At 35.2% G+C, this 19041-nt stretch overlaps 1 protein-coding gene across 1 annotated transcript; it reads left to right on the top strand.

The window, feature by feature from the left end:
• Positions 1–14203: 14203 nt before the first annotated feature.
• On the top strand, positions 14204–15142 carry LOC108710493 (olfactory receptor 11L1). The gene has a single exon (XM_018251627.2). The coding sequence runs from the start codon at positions 14219–14221 to the stop codon at positions 15140–15142; it is 924 nt and encodes a 307-aa protein (XP_018107116.1). The 5' UTR covers positions 14204–14218.
• The last annotated feature ends 3899 nt before the right edge of the window (positions 15143–19041 follow it).

Genomic DNA, 19041 nt, shown 5'->3' with positions numbered 1-19041 from the left:
AGTGAAGGCCCTAGCCTGAAGTGTTTGAGTCACATGTAACCTATGCTCTAAACACTAGCTGGACATTTACCCCTTTTGGCCTGTATTGCCCAAGTTAGCATTACACTTGTAACGTCTAATCATGTCCTCTTGCAAGCGCCTTTTTTTCCAGAGAAAACAACCCCAATCTTGTCAGTCTCCCCTCATAATTTAACTCTTCCCTCCCTCTAACCAGTTTAGTTGCACTTAGTCTCTGCACTCTCTCCAGCTCATTTATATCCCTCTTAAGAACTGGAGTCCAAAACTGCCCCCATACTCCAGATGAGGCCTCACCAGGGACCTATAAAGAGACACAATTATGTTTTCATCCCTTGAGTTAATGCCCTTTTTTATACAAGAACTTTATTTGCTTTAGTAGCTACAGAATGACACTGCCCAGAATTAGACAACTTGTTATCTACAAAAACCCCAAGATCCTTCTCATTTAAGGAAACTCCCAACACACTGACATTTAGTGTGTAACTTGTACTTATATTATTTATATATGGTAATGCTTAAACAACTGGTTGATTTAAGTTCCAACATGGCTAACTATGTACATGCATCTCAAAAAAGTAGTATATCCAACCCTAGAGAGCAAACAGAAAATGAAGCTAGAGAAGCATACACACTACCAAAGAGAATACATTTCAATGAAAAAACATTTTAAACTAGCAGCCCCCTCTACTTGTACGCAGCAACTTTCTTCTGTGTAATTGTATAATATTGTAACGACACCGGCAAACCTTCATTAATCTTTGGGTTACTTGGATTGTACCTTCTGACTTGTCTACTTTCTTCCTATTATAGATGTTTTTGTAAAAACCTACCAATAATTTTGATATTGTACTTTTGTCAGTTGTCATTAATGTATCTTTGTTTACCACTTTTTACATTTGTGACAAACATTATTACAACTTTATCTGTCTTCCAAATTATGGATCAGGGATAGACATTTCAACTTTTGGCCCCCAGGAACAGTTGTAAGGCTCCTACTCAAGTGATATTTGTTGCTTATCGTAGAATTATCAGACCATGAGATTTCTTCTATTATCACTTGTCTAGCCCTTATTACTTGTCGTCAGTTAGGTAATATATAGTTAGTCTGCATATAGGATTTTTTAGAGCAGGAAAAAAATAGGAGACTTGGTCAGTGGGTTTAAGAACTCTCCATTAATATTTTGGTGTCTTTTAGCTGCTTGAAAACAACTTTTTGTGGGGTCAGTCTTTGGGTTCAGAGATCAAGTAGCCATTCTAACGGAGGCCCTATGAACATTTTTACATTCATGTCCTCTCTTTTAATTGATTGTGTTACGTAATTGTCTGTTATGAAGAAGTTTGTGAAGAGCTGCTTCAATCTCCTTGTTTCTCAAGCTGTAAACAATTGGATTGAACAGTGGGGTCAACACAATGTAGAGCAATGACCTTGTTTTACTGATAGTTGAAGAATACACTTTTGATGGAATACTATAAACAGTGATAATGGTTAAAAAATACATACACACCATGACCAAATGAGAGCTGCAGGTAGAGAAAGCCTTCTGCCTACCATGGCTGGTTGAGATATTGAGTATTGTGTGTATGATACAAACATAAGTTGAGCAAACAAACAGAAATGGAAGGATGACAACAAAAATCGAAGATGCAAGTGCTTCTATTTTAAGAACAAAGGTATCTGTACAGGAAATTTCTAAAAGAGGAGCAAGATCACAGAAGAAGTGGTCTATTATGTTCTGGTCACAGAATTCTAGTTGATGAATTAGTGTAGCTGGGATGAGGGTTACAATGAAACTTGGCACCCAAGACAAAATTATTAGACATTTTTGTAAGTTGTTTCCCATTACAAGATAATAATTCAGAGGTTTACATATGGCCAGGTACCTATCATATGACATCACTGTAAGGAGAAAACATTCAGTGCTTCCTAGACTTCCATAAAAAAAGAATTGGTAGACACATTCTTTAAGGGATATGAGCCTTCCATTTCTCAATATAATAGTAAGCATATTTGGAACAACATTTGTAGTAAATATAATGTCCGATAAAGCGAGATTACCAAGGAAAATATACATTGGTAAATTAAGACTTTTGTTTAAGAAAATTAAGGCAATGATGAGAACATTTCCAAATACTGTTAACATGTATATTCCAAGAAAAAAGAAAAATAGTAGAATTCTTAAGTAATAATTCACTCCAAAACCAAGAAAAATGAATTCCTTGACCAAAGAAGTGTTCATCATAAATTGCTGAGTGGAGTGTGATAAATCCAAACCTTTTGCTTCTCTTAAAGGCATTTGCATGCAGTATAACAATTCAAGCATGTATCTGCAAATTGTAGTATTGCAGCCTGCCAAACAAGCAAAGAGAAAAGAAAATTAAAATTTTTAAAAAATCAAATAATTTAATAAAAAATATTAACCTTGACTGAAAAATATATTAATATGCGCTATTGTGAAGATATATGAGGGAAATACATAAAATGACAGGAAACTATGCACATTGCAAACATTTTTTCTTTTGTGCAAACAATTTTTCCTTTTTGCGATAATATCATTGAAAAAAGTTTCCTAATGTTATAGCTTGCTGCAGTGTGCATTGTATGTAATACTACTTATAACTGAATTAGTCATTGCCATAAAGTGCATGTTCTTTGCACCATTTAAATTTGTAATGCGATAAATGATGAAAAATATTCAAGTTAAAAATATTACATTGCAAAATGCTATGGCCCATATTTAAACCTCAAATTTTTCAGGTTGAGATTTTTAAAAATACTTGAATTTTTAGATGTATTATGATACGAACATAAGTTGAGCTAACAAACAGAAATGGAAGGATGACAACAAAAATCGAAGATGCAAGTGTTTCTATTTTAAGAATGAAGGCATCTGTATAGGAAATTTCTAAAAGAGGAGCATTAGCATGTATCTGCTAATTGTAGTATTGATTAGATGTTGAAGGCCTGCCTGCTAAAGCAAAGAGAAAAGAAACAAATTGATTTAAAAAAATATTTTAAATATTTTAATAATTTAAAAAAAAAATTATTTAAATATTTTTTGAACCTTAATTGAAAAAATAGTAATATTTGCTATGGTCTGTTGTGAAAATATACTGTATGAGGAAATCATATAAAATTACAGGAAACTGTGCACATTGCAAACATGTTTTCTTTTGTGCAAATAATTTTTCTTTTTGCAACAATCTCATTGAAAAAGGTTTCCTAATGTTATAGCTTTCTGCAATGTCCATTGTATGTAATACTACTTGTTACTGAATTAGTCATTGCCATAAAGTGCATGTTCTTTGCACCATTTAAATTTGTAATGCGATAAATGATGAAAAATATTCAAGTTAAAAATATTAAATTGCAAAATGCTATGGCCCATATTTAAACCTCAAATTTTTCAGGTTGAGATTTTTAAAAATACTTGAATTTTTAGATTTATTATGATATGACCATAAGTTGAGCTAACAAACAGAAATGGAAGGATGACAACAAAAATCGAAGATGCAAGTGTTTCTATTTTAAGAATGAAGGTATCTGATTCTGTACAGGAAATTTCTAAAAGAGGAGCATTAGCATATATCTGCTAATTGTAGTATTGCTTAGATGTTGAAGGCCTGCCTGCTAAACCAGCAAAGAGAAAAGAAACAAATTGATTTAAAAAAATCTTTTAAATATTTTAATAATTTTAAAAAAAAATTAATATTTTTTTAACTTTAATTGAAAAAATAGTAATATTTGCTATGGTCTGTTGTGAAAATATACTGTATGAGGAAATCATATAAAATTACAGGAAACTGTGCACATTGCAAACATGTTTTCTTTTGTGCAAATAATTTTTCTTTTTGCAACAATCTCATTGAAAAAGGTTTCCTAATGTTATAGCTTTCTGCAATGTGCATTGTATGTAATACTACTTGTTACTGAATTAGTTATCGCCATAAAGTGCATGTTTTATGCACTTTTTTCATTTGTAATGCGATAACCAATGAAAAATATTACATTTAAAAATATTACAGTGCTATATTAAACCTCAAACTTTTCAGGTTGAGATTTTAAAGGGGATACCTCAACTTTTTAGTGGAAAAAAACCTAGATTTATTATACCCCAAAGCTACTAAAAATCAGAATCAAAAAATCTCAAACCTGTCAAGGTCATGTAGAAGTCAATGGCAGATGTTTCTTGCCATTGTGATCTGCACTGGTTTTGCCCAATTTGCTGCACAGCTCATTTATTGAGCATATTGTAGTGGTTGCAATACCAATAAATGAGATCTGCAGCATAGTACTCTTTACTACATAGACATGGAATTGAAATATCTGAAAAGTATAACTTAAAGCAGTATTCCCCAACAAGTGGCGCATGAGTAACACATTTCTCACCAACCCCTTGGCTGTTGCTCTCAGTGGCCTCAAAGCAGGTGCTAATAGCCAATGACGGCCCTTTTTGGCACCCCTTAGAACTATTTTCATGCTTGTGTTGCTCCACAACTCTTTTTTAATTTGAATATACTGTAGCTTGTGGGTAACAAAGGTTGGGGACCCCGTCTTAAAGCTTCATTCTCACATAGATAGTCCTCCTGGTTTTCAATTTGAAAATGGAGCACAGTGATGAAAGTCAATTTGGATGTTCTGATAGTGGGTCTCACCATAATGACTACCTAACTCTATTCTGCTACTTTCTTTCCTGCTGCAAAGCATGAACCTGCTCCCTAAAATTAACTTCGACATTAAAGTGTAAAATTAGCTTTTATAAGTTTCTTCTCATTGTGAGGTGCCTGATTTCATCTGTTATTGGTTCAGACTGTAACATCTAATAAACATTTGGTTACCTGTTCATACTGTATATTCTCCAGGGTCTTTGAATGTTACTACTTATAATATGTGTCAATGGAGAAACCATTTTAAAAAGTTTCTTAGCGATTAGATTTCCTTTAAAATAAAATGTATAATGATTTGAAGAATAAAATAGTTCAGTACCATAAACCCCTTATGACAGCACAAACCTTATATATCACAACAGTGGCTTAATTCAGTCTTTTATGATGTAAAGTAATAAATGGAGCCCGACAGTCTCCTAACATGAACAATGTGTCTTGTGATGCAGAAGATCTGTTTATATTTACTCAAGAAACCCAAGAGACCTATTACTTCCATTAACAATGTATTTGTGCCACCGTAAACCTTAAGGTTTTTTTTTATAACTAAAAATGCTATGAAAGGTATATGATTAGGAGCATTTGCCATTTTTTCTGTTTTCTATGCTTGTCACCCTAAGAAATAATTTCAAATCTATGTCTAGCATGCTTATTGAGCAAAATAAACTTCACTTTCAATATGAATCATTTAAATCTTGTTTTCTTTTACCGTATATACCCGAGTATAAGCCGAGTTTTTCAGCATCCAAAATGTGCTGAAAAAGTCTACCTCGGCTTATACTCGGGTCAGCGGCCCGTGTAGCTGAGATTGCAGTCACTTTTAATCATTCCTATACCAACAGTTCACTTGGGGAGAGACTGCAATATCCCACTGTTGGTTATATGAAAAAATAACAGTGCACCCTCTGTTGGTTATATGAAAGATTAACAGTGACTGCAATATCACACAGCGCCATCTGTTGGTTATATGGAAGAATAACAGTGCCTGCAATATCACACAGTGCCCTCTGTTGGTTATATGAAAGATTAACAGTGACTGCAATATCACACAGCGCCCTCTGTTGGTTATATGAAAGAATAACAGTGCCTGCAATATCACACAGTGCCCTCTGTTGGTTATATGAAAGATTAACAGTGACTGCAATATCACACAGCGCCCTCTGTTGGTTATATGAAAGAATAACAGTGACTGCAATATCACACAGCGCCATCTGTTGGTTATATGAAAGAATAACAGTGACTGCAATATCACACAGTGCCCTCTGTTGGTTATATGAAAGAATAACAGTGACTGCAATATCACACAGCGCCCTCTGTTGGTTATATGAAAGATTAACAGTGACTGCAATATCACACAGCACCCTCTGTTGGTTATATGAAAGAATAACAGTGACTGCAATATCACACAGCGCCCTCTGTTGGTTATATGAAAGAATAACAGTGACTGCAATATCACACAGCGCCCTCTGTTGGTTATATGAAAGAATAACAGTGACTGCAATATCACACAGCGCCCTCTGTTGGTTATATGAAAGAATAACAGTGACTGCAATATCACACAGCACCCTCTGTTGGTTATATGAAAGATTAACAGTGATGGCAATATCAAACAGCACCCTCTGTACATGGTAGTGGGACAGTGGGACAATGCACACAGTAATCCGTTTGGCAATTCTTTGTCACCATCAGCTTTGCAAAGAAGTCCGGTTGATCGCTGGGGCGGTCACTTTGGCAGAATGTGCGCTGCTGGGAGACAGGGCTGTAGTTGTGTCTAGGCTTATACTAGAGTCAATAAGTTTTCCCAGTTTTCGAAGGTAAAATTAGGTACCTCGGCTTATACTCGGGTCGGCTTATACTCGAGTATATACGGTAGTTTTGGCATCACTATCACAGCAAACAGACAGGTGCCATTTTGTGGACCCTGTTATTAAGGCATGTTTTGTATCTCCCCAAAATCTTGTTTATGACCCAGGATGGGCATAGAGGCATGGCAGGCATTATATGATTGACAGCTCAAATTGTTATATGTTTTTTAATAAGAAAATTATTTTAATTTCATGTTTGATTTACAAAAGACCTTTATTATAAAGCTTTTTATGTGTGGGTGACAGGTACCTTTAAAGTGACCCAAAAGACCAGTAAGCATTATAAGGATTGTTTTACAGCAAGGAAAACAAATACAGGGCAATAAAAGTGAAGTAATCAGACAGAAAAAAGAGCCTTGCCTTATTGATCTTATATGTAAGCCGCGCCAGTTTTTTCCGCTTATTTATCAATACATTTTCCCGAAAAGTTTATATGCGAGAAAAAACATAATTGTACAAATTTTTCAGATTTTCTACCAGAAAACTCAATTTTTTCAGATTTTTGCCCGAAAACCACAAAATCTTCTGATTATTGCAAGAAATCCAGCGCAGATCAAGACACCTTTGGGACTTCTCCCATTGACTTACACGTAACCTTGGCATGTCTGAGATGCCGGATTTTCGATTCAGACTTTTTCCATCCTTGGTGTATAATAAATACCAAAAAATTTATTTTTTTCCACTAAAAATTCAGATTTTACAGTAAAAAAACGGATTTTAGTAAATAACCCCATAGACTAGAACACATTCCTGGCCAACTCCTCCACTCTATGTTCTTTCACATCATCTAATTTCATCTCTCTTCTAAAACCTTTTTATCTTGCTGTTTCTTCCCTCTGGAATTCTATCCCTGAATTCCACCCATAGTGAACACTCTCTCAACCTCTACAAATAGAAACTCAGATACTACATTTTGGAGACACAACATTTAGTAAAACCAAAGAGTTAAGGAAGTCTATAAAAGTTAAGGAAGTCATTATCATTCCTTTACTGAAAAAAAATCTTTTCTGGACCTAAAGAGAATTGGCACCTACAGACCAACTACATTCTCAAAGCTTCCTTTTCTCAGAAAGGTAATAGAGAAGGCTTTCACCCACAGGTTGGAGGCCAGGCTCTTAAACAACTAGACCCATGACACATTCCAGTCTGGATTAAGAAATAACAATAGTAGAGAAATTGCACTGGTTAGCATAATGAATGAGTTGCTGATGACTAGAGACAAGAGATAGCGTGCCATCCATATATACCTTGATTTCTCTGCTGCATTTAAACCTGTAGACCATAATACCTTCATAGAACATTTAAACATGTTCTGTGGTATAGACTATATGGTGCTCAAATAATTTTTAGGTAGGTCACAGTTGGCTACACTTATTAAAGTCAATCCATTACCGCATGGGGTTCCATAGAGCTCAGTCTTATAACCAATATTATTTGCATTATATATACTGCCACTTGGAAATATGATCCAACACAGTAACCTTAGTTACCATTGCTATTCAGATGATACTCAACTGTACCTGTCCTTTAAACCAGATGATAGGGATACAGTTTCCACAATCAATAGGTGATTAGCTACTGGAAGAACCTAAACTGGCTTAAACAACCCCAAACAGATAAACTCTTAATTGGAGGGCAGAGGCTGAAAACCAAGGGTATGGAGCACATCCCGTGTATTTAAGGCTCAGGGGTGTAAGTATAGAATTTTCAGACCAAGTATGCAGCCTGGATGTGATTTATAGGTAATCTCTGCCTTACACATCAGTGGGCAAATTTACTTATGGTCGAATATCGAGGGTTGATTAACCCTCGATATTCGACTGCCGAATGGAAATCCTTTGACTACGAATATCGAAGTCGAAGGATTTACCACAATTCGTTCGATCAAACGATTCAATCCTTTGAATCGTTCCATACGAAGGATTTTAATCCATCGATCGAACGATTTTTCTTAGACCAAAAAAAGATTGCTAAGCCTATAGGGAGCTTCCCCATAGGCTAACATTGACTTCGGTAGGTTTTAGGTGGCGAACTAGGGGGTCGAAGTTTTTTTTAAAGAGACAGTACTTCGACTATCGAATGGTCGAATAGTCAAACGATTTTTAGTTTGAATCGTTCGAAGTCGAAGGTCGAAGTAGCCCATTCAATGGTCGAAGTAGCCAAAAAAACCCAGTTTTTTTTATTCTATTCCTTCACTCGAACTAAGTAAATGGGCCCCAAGGTGTCAGCTACTATGAGATCAACATTCTTCAATCTAAGAAACATTGCAAGAATAAAAATCTGATTCTAGTGGAGGGTATGCCAAAATGAATACACATTTTTTTACCCTCAAGACTGGTTTATTGAAATGCCATGTATTATGGTCTCCCAGAAAAAGAATTGCACAATTACAGTTGGTACAAAATGTGGGGCTCGGCTCAAACAACACTAACAATTGTACAATCGCCAAAGTGGTTCCCAATTAAATGATGGATTCTCTTAAAAATTGTCCTTCTTGTTTTTAAATCTCTAATGTAGTCCCTTGTTTACCGGGAGAGCTTCTGATTCCTGTTACTGATTCATTTCCTTTCATCCTCTCCATTCTTCAGGCTCAGACAAGCTCATGGTACCCACAATAGCACTGAAATTCTTTGAATAACATGCTTTCTGTCCCACAGCACCTTCAAGCCAATCCATACACAATCTTTTTTGGTTGTTTTCAAAGTAGACTCTAAACATATCTGTTCACTCAGGCTCTTTGAGTGTATTAGGAAGAATCAACTAGATATGTACTAAATTAAAAGCTTTGCATCCTTTAAGAGAAAACATTGTTACTGGTTCCTCAGCCCATGACTGCCTAAAGTCATACCATATATACTCGAGTATAAGCCGACCCGAGTATAAGCCGAGGTACCTCATTTTACCTAAGAAAACTGGGAAAATGTATTGACTTGAGTATAAGCCTAGGGGTGAGAAATACATTTTAGGACATATAGCCTGAGGGCTAAGGAAGCAGAATCAAGCCACAAGGGGGGAGAAGTATGGGCAGCATGGATGAGTCACTGCATGCTTCAGATCAGTAAGTAAGCAGCAACTTTAACATATCAGTATACTTTTTAGTTCTTCCCTAGCAGCTGACTCGAGTATAAGCTGAGGTAGACTTTTTCAGCTCATTTTGGGTGCTGAAAAACGGTAAAAATTCTAAATGTATTAAGTGTAAAAACCACAAAGACCACTAATATAAACATTCACCAAGTTAAAGTTGTCAAGGTCTTATAGAAGTCAATGGGAGCTGTGATGATCTTATTGGACCATTTCCAATTAATTCAGACTTATAGAGCTTTTGATATTTCTTTTTGCTAAGAATTGTCAAAAAAAAAAGGTTTTCAGGATGTTCTTATTTTTTAGTGCATTTTTCAGCTATTTTTCCATTTAAACGTTTAAATTTGCATCTTTTAAGAAATTTCATTTGTGGTTTTAAAGAAAGTGAGTTTAGTCGTGGTTTCAAAAACATCAAAACCACTAAAATGAGAATGTTGATGAATAAGCCTCTATGAGTTGTTACCCTAAAAAAGAACTTGTGACCTCAAGTGACAATGTTAAAAATAGGATACAAGGATACTTAATTGTCAATACAAACCATAACTTTGTTACAGTGCTATGAAATTAAGTTCCACCTGAACTCCTTAATAGAATAATATTTTTTTTAAAACATTTGCAATAAATACATCACAATACTACCCAATAATTACAAGTTCTCACATATTCTTATTAGTGATTAGACATACCCTTTCTTATTAACCTCGGGGATAATCATGAAAATATGCAATTAATCAGAAGTCCCTATGGATTATATTTGTATTCAAACACTCTTTAATTTGAACCACAGCTGGCAATGCCAATTAACCGATGGCTCAGACAGTTACATACATTATGCACTGTATCTAAATATATTGTGTAATTCTCATGTAATATAAATAGAGCCTGACTGTCTTCTCATCATTCCTGATGTCAAAGACAAACTGTAAGTAACATTATGATACCATTTTACTTGTATTCATTTTCTTTGTAACTTACAAAAATCCTAGATATGTTTACATACAGTATGTGAGTTTAGAACTTAATAAATAAGTTCTATTCATTCCTATGGGATTTTTAAAATTGTATTTATCAATGGGTAAAAGTTACAACTCAGCCTTTGATAAATATGGTTCTAGAAATCTCATAGGAATGAATAGAACTTGGGTGAGTTTTTATTTACTAAGATCTGTACTCACATTTTGATACATTTGTTAAATGCTGTATGGGTCTCTGTTAAAAATGTGGCAAATGGACCCCAGGCTTTCATATTTGCATATTTATAAAAATGTGACTCAGGTTGGGGAATCCTTGATGGAGAAGAACTAAAGAGTAATTTTAGATAATACTCATAGACTGTTCCAAGCAATACCAGTCAGTAGCAGGGATGGCTAGCAATACAATATGTTCTCCTGTATAAAAAGGGATATTGGAAGCATAATAAGTCTCCTTTGCAAAGCTGTGACAATATCTAGTCTTTGGTCTCCACTACCCAAAACCAAATAAGTTAACAAAGACAACAGAAGCTCCCAGAAGACCATCACCGGCGTCAAAAAAAAACTTTTGCCAGAGAATTTTCGCAGCAAATTCGCAAATTTTTTCACTGGTGGAAAAACGTGAATATTAGCCGCAAATTTGTGCCTCCCAAATAAATTCGCCCATCACTAGTCACTAATGGTGTAATATAATCACATTGCACACAAGAGCATCACTTAAGGGGTTATTTATCCAGGATCAAGTTGTGTTTTACACCAAAATTCTAGCCTATTTTTTTTGGACAAAATTTACATTTTCAGTTTTAAAAAAAAAAACGTAACTCCTTCCTTGCTATCTTTAACATCAGAAAAATGTCTTTATAATGAAGGGATATAGGCCCTGCAGAAAACAAAAAGCCTTCTTATAAGCAAATAAAAAAGAAACAAAAGCTTGTTTTTATTTAGGTGAGATCCAAGCAAACGTTTCTGGGATAGGCCCCTTTATCAAGTGCAGAGTGGAGTGCCTTCTATTTTATTTTCTCTTTAAAAAAAACCCACAAACTCTTTAAAAAAAACTCACAAAGGGTCGAATATCGAGTGTTAATTAATCCTTGTTATTCGACTGGGAATTAAAATCCTTCGTCTTCGAATATCGAAGTCGAAGGATTTTAGCGCAAATAGTGCGATCGAACGATAGAAGGATTATTCCTTCGATCGAACGATAAAATCCTTAGAATCAAACGATTCTAAGGATTTTAATCCAACGATCGAAGGAATATCCTTCGATCAAAAAAAGTTAGCCAAGCCTATGGGGACCTTCCCCATAGGCTAACATAGTACTTTGGCAGCTTTAATTTGGCGAACTATTGTAGTCGAAAGTTTTTTTAAAGAAACAGTACTTCGATTATCGAATATTTGAATATTCAAACTATTTTACTTTGAATCCAATTCTAAGTAAATTCGAAGTCATAGTATACTAATCGATGGTCGAAGTATCCAAAAAATTACTTTGAATTTCGAATTTTTTTACTTCGAAAATTCCCTTGAATTCACTTCGACCCTTGATAAATCTGCCCCTATAAATCTGTCAAGGTCATGTAGGAGTCAATGGCAGAGGTCCCTTAAAACATGTGAAGATGTTAACAGTCTTCATGATGTCTGAGGTTTTTTTGGAGGGTTTTTTCTTGAAAACAGTTTTTTGCCGCTGAAAACTTGATCAATTCCAGTTTTTGGGTTACTTACCCCAAACTCTCTGATTCAATTTTTTTTTTCATTTGTTTTTTCTTAAATAAGAAATCATTTGTCCTGCTGTTAAGGACAACTTAACAGCATTGTGTTCTTTCTCCTTATATTTGACTAAAGTGTAATATTATGAAGCCAAAAAGTACACAACAATTTCAATAGCAAAATATTAGATAAAAGCAAGATGACTGTAGTGGTGCTAGTAAGCCTTTTTTAACCTTGAGTTCTCTAGCACACGTAATAAGGAGTAGTGGAACAATTTTGTGGAGAGTTTAGTTCTCAGTTGACTTATACCTTATTATTATTTTATTGCAATCTCTAATGGAACATGATCACAATTTGTGAAAATTGATGTGAAAAAACATAAACACAAATATTTAAAAATTTGAATTTGAGCTTGAATTTTCAGGTTTTAGCCAAAAATTTAAATGAAAAAATGTTGGGGAGCTTCTATAGAAGTGGGTGGTGTACATTCAACAATGGATTTTAAAAAAAATAATAATGAAATAATGTGATTTTTTTGAGGAGGCAATCAAGATTTTGTCCACAAACAGAAATGTCAGTATGATATTTTCTCTTAAATATGCTTCAAATGATTTTTTTTTAAAAAAATCAAGCAATTTATATATCAATGGCCTTATTTATCAAGAATCAAATTTATGACGCATTAGTTTTTTTCTACTTCAAATAAACTCACAATATAAAAAAAACTCAAATGTTTGCTCATTTATTAAAACATCTGAAACTATACACTTTGACTGAATACAATTGTGGAAAAATATACCTGGAATTTGTGAGTTTACAAGATCAAAAAACTCAAGTTTGTGAGTTTACCAGCCTAAAAAAAACTTGAACTAGAAAATAAATCTTGAATTAAATAAATGGCTTGAATTTTGCCCAGAACAACTTCCACTGAATTCTATTTGAATGTGCACGCTTTTAGATGTCAGTTTTACATCGAGGGGCACATTAACTATGGGTTAATTAACCCTTGATATACGACCATCGAAGTTAAATCCTTCGACTTCAAATATCAAAGTCGAAGGATTTACCACAATTTGTTCAATCAAATGGTCGAAGGAACGATTCGAAGGATTTTAATCCATCGATCGAACGATTTTCCTTCGATCACAAATTGCCTAAAAAGCCTATGGGGACCTTCCCCATAGGCTATCATTGGTGCTCGGTAGGTTTTAGGTGGCAAAGTAGGTGGTCAAAGTTTTTTTTAAAGAGACAGTACTTCGACTATTGAATGGTCGAATAGTCAAACGATTTTTAGTTCGATTCAAAGTCGAAGTCGTAGTCGAAGGTCGAAGTAGCCAATTCGATGGTCGAAGTAGCCAAAAAAATCCTTCGAAATTCAAAGTATTTTTCCTTCTAATCCTTCACTCGAGCTAAGTAAATGTGCCCCATAGTCTTTGGTGCTTATTAAATACCAAACATTTGAGTTTTTGGAAACAGAATTTGAATTTTTTGTGCAAAAAAATTCTAATTGTTACAAAAATTGGAATTTGAAAATTGATAAATCACCCCCTAAATGTATTTTCCAGTAGAGGTTCATTCATTTACTTATATAGTCATATCATTTAAGTTTCAAAGCATAATTAAAGTCATCTCAGAGAGGTAAACACAAATCTAAGCATATGCTGAGGCTTGGTTGCAGCTTAAAATGATTATATAAAGCAATACAAATATAGCAAATTGCAAATTTTACATATATAGCAGTATAAATATTCCCATTCATATGCATAAAACAATGTATACCAACTAAAGCTGTAGCATGCCATTAATACATTTGTGTGCAGTTTGTATTTGATACAATTTTTTTCTCTTTATGTTGCAGCCAAAGCCTTTGAGAAACCTGTCTTTGACCATCAAGGGATTCTAACTACTCTGACAATGTGTAAAGCCAATGAGACTGAAGTAACCAATATTGTATTGCTGGGTTTCAATGATTTAAACAAGTCTAAAACTCCACTTTTCATATTTTTTTTGTTACTCTATAGTGTGATACTTTGTGGCAATGTACTAATTATATGTTTGGTGTCATGTAATGAACATCTCCAGGTCCCCATGTTCTTCTTTCTGAAACATTTAGGGTTAGCAGATATTCTCCTTACTAGTAACATTGTTCCCATGATGTTACACATCATACTCAATGATGAAATGATTGCAGCTTTAGTTGGGTGCATATGCCAGCTTTATATTTATGGTCTTTCTACTGTGCAATGTTTCCTACTTGCACTAATGTCCTATGATAGATACCTTGCCATCTGTTACCCACTTCATTATATTTCAATCATGAGCCTTGATGTCTGTCTCCTGTTTGTTGTGTTGTGTTGGTTATTAGTGTTTGTTTTAATAACCAGTGAAATTGTTTTGGTGTACCGATTGGATTTCTGTGGCTTTAACCAAATTGACCACTTTTTCTGTGATTTTGGCCCACTTGTAGCACTTTCTACTTCAGACACATCTGTTTTAACAGTGGTGGATTTTATATATTCCGTTTTAATAATTTCTGTACCATTTATTTTCATCATTGGGACCTATGTCTGTATCTTCATAACCATCTTCAAGATGAATTCCAAGACTGGAAGAAAGAAGACGTTCTCCACCTGCAGCTCACACCTAACTGTTGTGTGCACATATTATGGGACTCAGATTATAGTTTATATGGGTCCAGCTGGGGAAAATTCCACTAACATGAGAAAGTTTCTCTCTCTTATGTATGTTGTTATTGCTCCATTTATGAATCCCATCATTTACAGCTTGAGGAATAAGGAGATAAGAGAAACTTTGAGGAAATATATTAAGATGGTGTAATACTTAAATAATAAATGAATGGTGACTTATATATTGTTTATTATTGTAGTTGCAAATTATATTATAATGCACTTACATAATTTATACTGTTTAATATTGTCTTAAAGCGAAAGTTCAAATAAACTTTTATCATAGTGTAGAGATGTTTGAAGACCTTTTGCAATTGCTTTATTTTTATTTAATTACTTGCTTTCTCTAGTAAGTAAGTCAGTGGTCTGGAAGATGATTAAGACAAGCTCTGAACAGAGGATAATGATAAATCATCATTAAACAACATCAAAATAAATATTCTTTATTGTTGTTGGGGACCAGACATGATGGGCTCTTCCCAATGGTGTTCTCACAAGTCAAGGGCTTTTGCTAGGTTTATCACTTGAAGACTTTGCAAAACCTTGTTCAAAACCTTCCTCCACACATGCAATAGTATCAGGGTGCAAGGATACATATGGTACATATTAATTTATAGAAAGGAATGGCATGGGATGAGGTTATTAGGGGTGTTTAAATGAAACTTGCTAAATGAGTGACTCCTAGGAAAGGGGAAACCTGGCTGTATGTAAATCTAAAAAAACACTAGTGTAAAGCTCAAGTTCAGTGTATATAAGTTTGACATGTGTTACTGCACAACACTATGGTAAAGCAGTTAGCAGATCTAACAGATCTTTATGAGCATGTTCCACGTTGGTGATCAAAGAGATGAGGACCAAAACCAATGCAATAGTAGTTGTTTGTTGAGTACCCTCTTGGTTCAAGAGGAGAGAGGAAGACTGGTGCAGGAGGACTGGGTTTTGTCAGTAGGTTTTTACTCTTCTTTATAGGCAGTGCCATGAATAGACATGCATCTTCTCTCAACTTCCACTTTCACATTTACACTGTACTGTAATATATTTTCTAGAGATCTTAAGAATACAAAGAATTGTCCACCCTAAAGTTACATAATGTTTGGCTTTCAGGTTGAGAAAGAGCAGTTTCCTTTTAAAATAGTACTTTCACAATACATACATATAGCCCTGTCATATTTAATAATTCTCAAAGGGCAATGGCAACAGGGATATTTCGGGCATTGTTTATACAACAATTTTAAAGTAGGCCAAACACACAGGGGCAAATTTACTTAAGGTCGAATTTCGAGGGTTAATTAACCCTCGATATTCGACTGTCGAAGTTAAATCCTTCGACTTTGAATATTGAAGTCAAAGGATTTAGCGCTATTCGTTCGATCGAACGACAAATCGCTCGATCGAACAATTAAATCCTTCGATTCTAAGGATTTTAATCCATCGATTGAACGATTTTTGTTCGACCTAAAAAAGATTGATAAACCTATGGGGACCTTCCCCATAGGCTAACATTGACTTCGGTAGCTTTTAGGTGGCGAACTAGGGGGTCGAAATTTTTTCTTAAAGAGACAGTACTTCGAATGGTCGAATAGTCGAATGATTTTTAGTTCAAATCCTTCAATTTGAAGTCGAGGGTCGAAGGTCGAAGCAGCCAAAAAAAACATTTGAAATTCAAAGTTTTTTTCCTCTATTCCTTCACTCTAGCTAAGTAAATGGGCCCCACAAGGTCAAAAATGCCTCAAATTTGCCCTGAATTGACTTCTATTAGAATTACCTGAAAAACGCAATCACTTGTTCATGTTATGGTGGACAGCAGTGCTTATATTTAGGAGAGAATCTTCTAATGAGAATTGGTGCTTGTACTTTCAGGAGATTCATAAGAAAACAATGTAGAGTGATTTCAGGCCCTTCAAGTGTGTGATCCCAAAAATGTAGTGGGCAAACAAAATTGCCCTGTAAACCATTGACTTATAAGAAAATAAGTCACGTGTCTTCAAATGCGCAATGTGAAACATTATTTTGTTGTGATATTAACGCATTACCATTTGTTTGCAGCTTTTAAAACAGCTTCTTAAAGGCTTAACCCCTTAACACAAAAAATTGCTGTATTGTGCTGTTCCTAGAAGATTGAATGTTAAAATGACCTATGCTGTACCTTCCATGGGCAAATCTCAGAAGCTATTATGTTATATACAAGCTTTTAAGTCTTTGTAAGTCCCAAATGTCATACACCTGATGGCCAACATCTGTCATTGCACAGAGGCAGAGCAGAGACACTTGCTGAGATAATGCGCTTATTCACATATTCACATATTCACATGATAGTCACAGTGGTGGATTAAATATCCCGCTTGATGGAAGAACTGTGATAATAATTACCAGGTACTTAGTGGTTCTGGTTACTGTTGAGGGCAGAGTTGTGATGTCATATGTTGGGTCAGTGACATCTTGGGTTGAAATGGCAGGCGGGGCTATGACATCACACTGCTCAGTGCGAGTTGTCCAGTTTTCAAGCCCTGAAAACTGGGCTTGAGGTTTTGAACCAGACAACCCCCTAAAAAAATTGTTACTATTATCATTACAGGTTCCCTGTGCACATACATACAATGTGTGGTCCTACACCAGGTCACTTATTATTATTATTTTACATTTATTTATACAGCGCCAACATATTTCGCAGCACTGATTATTATTGTTACCATATACATATATTGGTTTAGCCCTGTCTTTCTGGGCTATTTATGTATATTACACTATGGGCCGCAGGAAATGTAATGTTTTCACTTAGTTTTGTAATTTTTGGCAAATAATTATAAAACACTGAATATAAATTCGGTACCATTTCCTCTTATTACCCTTTAGTGTTCTGAAATACTGTGACTCATCAACTAATACCCTTTCTTATTAACCTCAGGGGATGATTCATAAAATCTTTAATTAACTGGAAGTCCCGAGGTGTAATCTTGTTTTGATGTAAACATTTGTATAATTTGAACAACAGCTGTGAATGCCAATTAGCTGACAGTTACCCGCTTTATACTCTAAATATATTGTCTCACTCTCTTGGTAATATAAATGGAGTCTGACTAGCTAATCACTTCTATTCCCTAATAATGTTATTTACACTGGAACTTACTTGAGGTAAGTGGTAGTAGTATTATATGTCTACTGCACTTTACTAAAAGGTAACTAATTATTCCTGTTATATGGGGATATGTGTCTGAAAAAGAGAGAATACCACAGCTGCAAAAATGTGCCTTTCATCAAAACATGTTTAAATATATAGTGAGCTTCAGGTAGCGAAACCCCAAGGCCCCGGCACAGTTTTCAGCACAGAGAATGGAGACTGACACCGCCTTTAAGTTTAAATGCAGCTTTGCTGACTTTTATTTAGCACAAACAAATCTTCAGCCCACTGGCTTCACGTTGGGGATAACATTAGCTTCAGATAAGCATTAACAGTCCCAATTCACACCCTCACAAGTGTTAACTGTAACTCACAGTTTCCTTAGCCGTCACTGGCTTTTGGTGGACCACAAATCCCAGAATCCTCTCTGGGCACACTCAAGACACATTTGTCTCCTGGGAGGGTTTTCTCTTTTCCTCTCAAGTCCTTTAGAGCTCTCTCTCAAACACAGGTCAGCAAGGAATCCCTCTCCTTCCCAGCAACATCCTTCCCAGCAACACCCTCCTCCAGCTCCAGGGGATATCCAGAGGAAGAAGCCCTGAGGTGTTGCTCCACACCTCCTTTTAACTACAGCCCACCTGTAGCATAATTAGTTAACTGCCTCTACACTTGGCAGCTGAAAACCCTTACTGAATCAATGAATGGAAGCCCACCCTGCTCTCTTCCATTCACTCCAGGGACCCACTATCCAGCTTTTCCCAAGCCAGAATAGAATTAAACAGCATTACTTGCTGCAGCCACACAGACTTATACTGGAGTTTATACTTCACCTGCCTAATGCTGGTAAAATACACACAATATTGGGCCCTTTTGACACAAATATCCTACAATATGTTTTGGACAGAATGGGTAGTACAAAATACCAACTTACT

This window comes from Xenopus laevis, chromosome 3L (assembly GCF_017654675.1).
Source record: "Xenopus laevis strain J_2021 chromosome 3L, Xenopus_laevis_v10.1, whole genome shotgun sequence".
In the NCBI taxonomy this organism is placed as follows: domain Eukaryota; kingdom Metazoa; phylum Chordata; class Amphibia; order Anura; family Pipidae; genus Xenopus; species Xenopus laevis.
The sequence above is the reverse complement of the archived record's forward strand: the minus strand, read 5'-3'. Positions and strand labels throughout refer to the sequence as shown.

Bases quoted from the DNA above. Each gene is read 5' to 3' on its own strand.
- LOC108710493 (XM_018251627.2), top strand. From the start codon at position 14,219: ATGTGTAAAGCCAATGAGACTGAAGTAACCAATATTGTATTGCTGGGT.